Here is a 7,656-nt window from a genome sequence, read left to right as displayed (position 1 = left end):
CACACGCCAGCCCACAGCTGCAAGTTTGTGCCCCTGCAAAACTAAACACTACCTACCTCCGGCACTGAGCATGAGAAGGCACCGCATTTCACGTTCCGTGGTGGGGGCTGAAGTAACAAGGATGGGCAGTATCGTCTAAGCTGAACATACGCGCACCTATGAGCCAGCAATTCCAGGCCCAGGTACACCCCCAACAGAAATGTCTGCCTGTGTCCAAAAGACAGGGACCAGAACACTTACGCAGCCAAAATTTGGAGACTATTGGAATGCCCATTGATACATTGTGGTACTTTCACATCACAGAATACTATGTAGCAAGGAGGATGCTCATGGCACAACCACGTGCAACAATGTAGATGGATGTGTGGAAAAGAGCAGAGCCCAAGTAGAAACGACAAAAGGCAAAGGGGGTGGGGCGTGGGGTCGGGTGACTGGATGAAACTTGGGGGACCTCTCAGCTGCTGGTGAATGTCCCATTTTTGGTGATGAGCGTTACACGTGTGTTCAGCTGGTGAACTGTATGTATATTCCATGTGCACTTTCCGGTATCCTACACTTCCATCAGAAGGGAAAAGAATGAGAATGCTCAGAATTAAGAAATATAACCAGATTTCTTTAAATCAATGAGCTGGAACAAAGCCAAAGGAATCTCCCAAAAAGTAAAACAAAGAAACTAAAGAAGAATGGAAAATAGGAGATAAATAAAATTAAAGGGTGTGTAAAAAAGCCAATCCCTTGGTTCCCACAGCAAGGCAACAGCTGAAACTGACAAACCCAGAAACTGCTTTGAGAACGGGGAGCCGGCGATGGGTGGCCCAGTCTCTTCAAGTCAAAGTCACGGAACGGAACGGGGATGCCACTGTTCTAGGTGAAGAGTTGAGAGACATAAAACCCTTTAAAATACAGCATGTGGGTTGTCATAGGTCTGCATTCAAACGAACCAACTGTAGAAGAAATTTCTGAGACAAGTGCGGGCATGCGAGTTTGGACTAGTTTCTTAGTCAGGGTCCCCGCAATACGGCTCACATGCAACTACTCAACTGAGATTTGTCAAAGACCTTTAATGGAAGGACTGATTCCAGAGGCGTGGACATGGTTTCAGAACCCAGGAAGAAGCCATTTCTGCCCCTGGGGTGGGGGAGCCAGAGCCCCCGAGGCTGCAGTCATAGAGGGAGGCAGCCCCACGGGGAGGATCCTGCAGCAAAGGGCGCTGCATCCCGCCACCTGCTGCAGCCTGAGGCTGGGCCGCCACCGGCCACACTAACCTGGAGCCTGAGGTCAGCGTGTCCTGGGACAGAAAGGGGAACAAATGGGGCTGCGTGGGCAGAGGGAGAATGACTCTCCCAACTGGGGAGAAGGAACAGGGGCAGGAGGAAAGGGCAGGGCAGGTCACCATCACAATAAGCTGGTCACTATGATTTGGTCCCTGTCACGTGCACGTATGACCTTGATAAGAATGAAAGCCACTGAAAACCAACCACTGGGAAGACAGATTGCCGTGGTCCCTCCCAACTCTACTCTCAGCTCCTGCCGCCGCTCCAGCACTACCTCGCATTGCCAAGCGTGCCTGGGCATCCGTATCAGGCGCCAGAGGACCCGCCTCAGACACTGCTCAGCTCTGCCCGTGCCGTCCCTACCTGAGCCCCGGCAGGGAGGACCGGGGCTGACACCTGAACCTCAGACACCTGCCCCACCCGTCCACGGGGACACAGCAAATGCTAGTGCGAAAGAAGGTCAACGAGAACACAGGAAGAAGAGCATTTGGGTTTTTTTTAAATAAATTAACCAGTTAATTTTTAAAACTACATGGATTTAAAAGGGATCTTAAATAGGAATCAGCAAACTTGTCTGCAAAGAGCCAGATAATAAATATTTCAGACAATGCAGGCCATATGGTCTCCACGGCAACCCCGCGCCCTGCCGCTGTGGAGAGCAGACCTAGCAGGGACCAGACCCAACTGAACCAGCGTGGCTGTGCCCCAGGGAAATTTTATTTGTGGACACTGGAATTTAAATGGCATATAGTTTTCCAATATCAAGGAACATTATTTTTCTTGATTTTTCACCCGTTTAAAACGTAAAACCCAAACTTAGCTCACAGGCCGTACAAAATCAGGCAGCAGGCGGGATGTGGCCTGTGGGCCAGTTTGTTGACCCCTGTCTTGAACCACAGACACCAACAAGACCAAACCTAAATTTCTCCTAAAAAAGAATTTCAAAACAGATTACTAACGAGAACACCCCCTATGCCCGATGAAGTGCTGACAAGGCCAGGCTCCTCCTACAGGAGGGCCAAGGCTGGGCACCCCCATTCCACCCCAGGAACCCCCATTCCACCTGGGCACCCCCATTCCATCCCGGGCTCGCCCCCTCTGCTCTTGAACTACTTTTGCCCAACCCAACCCCCAGCCTGGGGCGTGCTGGTACCCCTGCTGGGAGGCGAGCCTGAACAGTTCACAGACAGCACTGTTTTCAGATCAACACTTACAGTGACACCAGGCACTTCGGGAAAAGCTGCAGCATTCCAGCTTTTGATACAGAAACCGATTTGTTTCCAAGGGCCCCCCAAAACGCCCACACCAAAAATTTCTTTTTCTTCAATTCAAAAAGTGAACATTTCAGTCACAGACAGTACACTCATCAAAAATGGTTTTGCTCAATATATTCTGAAACATGTTGCTGCTGAACATTTCTAGAAGCTGCAAAAAGCTCATCTTTATTGATAGGTGATTAGAACTCAGCTGACACCCCTGCTCTTTGCAGCATGGGCACAAAGTTCAAATTGAAATAATAAATACACATGATGTCATCAATCGCTTCCCTGCAGAAGTCGGTCCGCAGCCAGGGCCCCAGGGCCTCGCACACCCTGAAGCAAGTCCGCTTCCAGCACCAGCACGGTCCCACCGAGCTCACCACTCCCCTCACAGGGGCGGCCCACCACGTGGGGCGTGGGCACATGCGCTGCAGCTCATGCTGATGGAGGACTGCCACTCGGGTTTCAAGAGCCCACGTGACGAGTGGCTGCCTGCTGGGAGCGCAGCATTCCACCCAGAAGGACGACACGACAGGAACAAAACGAAAATGTGGATCAGGCCGCCACAACATTCGCTATCGGATTTCTCCTGGAGGAAATGCATCCAGCGTTGGGGGCATCTCGGGAAGAACAGAAAAGTCAAAACTGCCTCTCCTGCAGGGCGAGGCTCGTCCGACAGGGAGACAGAGCACCCCAGGTCCTCACCCCTCACCTGCAGCACCGCCAGGCGAGCGGACACACGGAACGGCTTCCCTGCAACCAGAAGGAGCTCAGACATCAGACGGAGGAGCCTCTGCTTGGCGACAGAATGTTCTAGAGCCCAGGACGCCGGCCAGTATCTGGGACAGCCCCAGGGGCCCGCTGAGCTGGTCTGGACCTAACTGCTGCCAAGTGTGCGTGGGGAAAGACGCCCCCTTTTCTTCCTAAAGAGCTGCGGCAGGGAGGGGCCGAGGACAATCCGCTTCTGCCAGTCCGAGGTGGAGAGAGCCGTCACACCACCAGGATGAGCGCTCAAGGGCCCGCCCCTGACTTCATCTTCTTGGTCTGTCCGTTGGGCCCAGGAGGAGGGTCCTTCCGGCGCTTCTTCTCCAGCTGCTGCTGCAGCCTCTCCTCCTTCTTCTTGAGGTAGGTGCTCATGTTGTCGAAGGTGGCCTTGTAGAGACTGCTGAAGCTGTCGGCCATGCCAGCAGAGCCTGAGCGGGAAGAAGAGAACGGGCCAGGTGGGACAGTGACTTGCGACTCTGCCTCTAGCGGGGAGATCAGGGGGGCTGACAAGGTCCTCCTGCAACAGGGATTAACCCAGTGACCACCCAGCATTCTCCGTGGACCTGTGGTGCCTTCTCCAAGACAGCCCCCACAATGCCCACCTGCTGGTAGCCATGGCCTGGCTGGACCCAGGACTTACTTCCAACAGAACACACAAGTCAGGTCATCACAGGAGACCAGGGACAAAGGTTGTGGGCTGCATCCAGTTGGCACTTGTCCCCATGCTCACTCGTGAAACCGCCAGGCCATGAGCTGCCCTATGGAGAGGCCTGTGTGCAGGGCACTGAGGATGGCCTCCAGCCAACAGCCAGCAAGGAAGCGAGGCCCTCAGTCCACCGGCCCACAGGGACCTGGATCTGCCAATGGCCCCTGGCAGGCCTGGAAATGGATCCTGCCCCATGGAACTTGGGACCACTGCGGTCCCCGCTGACACCCTGACTGCAGCCTGGGGGAAGCACTGAGATAAGCAGCGTGTGTTGTTCTCACCTGCTAAGCGCAGGATAATGTTTCACAGCCACAGGTAACAGGTGCAGGCTGATACAAGTGTCAAGACTTGAGGGGCACAATGGGCCTCGGACCAGCCCCACTGAGACCGCCTCGCCCTAGTCCTTTGAAAACTCCACAGGCCCCGTGAGTAGTGTGCACGCCTGTGTCCTGCCGCGTGACCTCCACCTGCCCTCGAGCTCGTGCCAGCTCTCCCCCGCTCTGTGCTTCTCAAGGTCCGCTCGCCTTCCTCCCCTGGGCTCTCTCCCTTCCTCCCCTGGGCTCTCTCCCTTCCTCCCCTGGGCTCTCTCCCCACACCTGTGCTATAAACAGGCTGTTTTATCTGCAGAATCTCTTAGGGAAACTAAGCACAACCTGCCGTGGCCTGCGTGAGGTGATACTTAGCAGGACGTGCAGGCCCTGGGCCCCCGTGGTGAGGTGGCATGTGCCAGGCTGGGAGCGTCACCCCCTATTCCCCCATAGAGTCCCGCCACAGTTCCACTTTGACGGTGCTGCTAAAGCACATCCAAACAGAGCTGGAGAGGACACAGTCCTGTCACTGCCCCAGTCCTTCAATCCTAAAAGGAAGGAGGGACGGACGAGAACTCTAGGACACAGAGACAACAAGTCACCCGAGCACGCTTTGTGTGAAACGATTACGTCACTGCTGGCGGAAACGGAAACTGAGTCTCCGTTTGACTCTCTGTAGAGCTCCGGGGAACCCTGACTTCCACCTGGAAGGTAGTTCGGCTGTGCAAGATGTCTTCTGAGCAAGAATTTCTTTATTCCAATGAAGGTACCTGGATTCTAATGCCGCGAATTGCCACAAATGACCCTTCAGACACTGACGCTTCCAGACTCTGCCCAAAAGCAGCGTGTCGGAAACACAGAAACTGCGTACCTGGGAGTCTGCCTTCTGCTCCCAACGTGAACGAGCAGGGTTGCGTTGTGTTTGTGCTCTAACAGGACTAACAGTGCTGCACTCGGTGCCACCATGGGTCCTTCAACTGACCGGGACCCCAGGTTCTGACAGGCTCCCGCCCTCCTCACTGAACATGGCGGCACGGGGTGGGTGAAATGGTTTCTGGCTCCCCCTCTGGCCTCAGCCTGGCGCTCCTATTAGGGCACTAAAGCCCTCCACCCGCCCTCGGCCGTGAGGATGCTCCGGCCGCCCCACGGACTGTGAGTCACTCCTGCTCCATCTGGGGCCACACCAGGTGCCGGCCCGGCCCTGCCCTGGGGACTTCCAACGCCCAACTCTCTGCTCCAGCCCTGACCCCAGCTAACACCCAGCTCGGTGACCCCAACTCGGATGCACACCGAGCCTTCCTGCTGGGCGTGAGTTACCTCCACAGGGCCCTGGCCAGCCCCCAGCCTTGTGGATGGGGACAACCCTCCCACACACAGCCTATATTCTCATGGAGCAACAGGTTCCTACTATCCACCATGTTCTGTAATCTGCTTCAGAACCCCACCCTGCAAAGCAGCCACGCTTGCGTCCTCACCTTCCAGCATGGCCCAATTCCCGCGGAGATAAGCGGAGACTTTCTTTAACACAGCATTTTCAGGAACAGACTGAGAAGACACACAGAAGACCTTCGTGAGAAAGAGGAAGGGCTGAAAACCCCCAGCGTTGCCAGCACAGTAATGGGCAGAGCTGCTGATGGGGCGCGGGCTGCCAGGCCCAGGGAAAGACCCCCTCTCTGGGCCTAATAAAGGTCCCCACTAATCTTTATGCTAAGACCAGGCGGAGCTGGTGAGCCATTCTGGCTCTCCAAACCCGGCAGCAACCACACCCCACCACGATCAACACCGTGACGCCAGGGCTGCGGTGCGCCCTGTGCCGGCTCATGTCGTGTGACGCTATCGAAGGCGCCTGCCAGATCTGACAGGTGACAGCTGGTGGCATTCTGTCCACCTCAACTTTTCAGATAAGAATACCTGAGTGGTCAGGGGCATCTTGAGGGCACTCAGTCACATGAGCATCTGTAAAGGATGTGGAAGTCTAGAAAGGGCTGTGGGAGCCACAGCAGTCCTGCGAGATGCAGCACGGGCCAGAGGAGCGTCAGAGAGAGTGTAACGTTCACCCATGACACCCAGCAAGGAGGCGCTTGCTTAGCCCACAGCCTGCATGCATTCCTCTGCACCTGGGACCTCCTGAGTCCAGTGGGACCACTGTCCCAGGAGCAAGGCTGTGCTAAGCCTGCAAACCAGGCTTAAGGACACAACCAAGTGTCAGCTTCTCTGCTGAAAAGACGTGACAGGGACAGTCACAGGAAAAAAACACCAATGATGGTGATCCTGCAAAACCCACTGCAAGCATCACAACATGGGACAAGTAGGCTAGTCACCCCAGCTCCCTTCTCCCGTCACAAGCTCTATGACCACTGCCCCCCCCAAGGATACACCCTCCAGCACCGAGATGTGATCAAGCTGAAAGGGGTCACGGTTGCCCCCCCAGGCTTAGGGGACAGAGGGGCCCAGCACGCCTCACCTGCCACTGGCCGCCCACAGGCCCCCAGAGCACAAGGGGGTCTTCCCGGCAGTCTTGCAGGACCCACAGCCCCTGGCTCTCCTCGAAAGCAATGTCCCACACTCTGTGCTGGAAAGTCAGCTGCTGTCTGTACACCAACTGCCGTCGGGGGGCATCCAGCTGGAAGATGTAGACCACAGGGATACTTCCCACGAAGAAAGAGAGGAAGAGTCTTACAACTCCCACAGGCCCGTGTCAGCGTCATCCAGCACAGACAGGGGCTCAGCACCCAGCCCAGCCTCCCCAAACAGAAGAGCCCTCGCCAACGTCGTGGCCACAACCTCCCGAGAGATCTGAGCTGAAGCCCCAGCAGAGCCCCCCCAAAATCCCCGAGCCCCAGAAACCATGAGATGACCAATGTTTAAGTCAGCAAGTTCGGGGGCAACTTGTTATGCAGCAAAGATAACCAACACAGGACAAAAGGAAACCGTGGGGAGAAGATGCTGCCCCTGCAGCGCAGCAGACACCGGGCCTGCGCTCAGGCAGGGCCCAGAGAGCACCTTCTCTCCTCACCCTGCCTTCCGTTCCTAAAGCAGGCTGTGACGCCCTCCCGCGACTCCTCATACGGACGAAGGAGAAGCGCGGAAAACACCGACGCCTTTCCTGGCACAAAGAAGATGCTCAGGAGGACACGGCCAAAAGGCACGTGCTACCCAGATCCAATCAACACCCCCAGCCCACCTGGGGGGATCCACCGTGGCCAGCCCTCCCAGGGGGATCGACCGTGATCAGCCCTGCCGGGTGGGATCCACCATGACCAACCCTGCCAGGGGGATCCACCATGACCAGCCCTGCCAGGGGGATCCACCATGACCAGCCCTGCCAGGGGGATCCACCGTGA

At 56.1% G+C, this 7,656-nt stretch overlaps 1 protein-coding gene across 2 annotated transcripts in view; it reads right to left on the bottom strand.

Annotated features, from left to right (window-relative positions):
- Positions 1-1,041: 1,041 nt before the first annotated feature.
- The window catches only part of WDR4 (WD repeat domain 4), a 22,306-nt gene continuing 15,691 nt past the window's right edge, over positions 1,042-7,656 (bottom strand). For both annotated transcript variants that reach the window (XM_046651660.1, XM_046651661.1), the window contains 3 exons: positions 6,777-6,960; positions 5,788-5,857; positions 1,042-3,726 (listed from right to left, as the gene is read on the bottom strand). In XM_046651660.1, coding sequence (XP_046507616.1) covers positions 3,545-3,726; positions 5,788-5,857; positions 6,777-6,960 — 436 coding nt within the window. In that variant the 3' untranslated portion in view covers positions 1,042-3,544. The remainder of the gene's footprint in view (positions 3,727-5,787; positions 5,858-6,776; positions 6,961-7,656) is intronic.

The sequence above is a fragment of the Equus quagga genome, unplaced genomic scaffold (assembly GCF_021613505.1).
Source record: "Equus quagga isolate Etosha38 unplaced genomic scaffold, UCLA_HA_Equagga_1.0 73442_RagTag, whole genome shotgun sequence".
NCBI lineage: Eukaryota > Metazoa > Chordata > Mammalia > Perissodactyla > Equidae > Equus > Equus quagga.
This window is presented reverse-complemented; position numbering and strand designations above follow the sequence as displayed.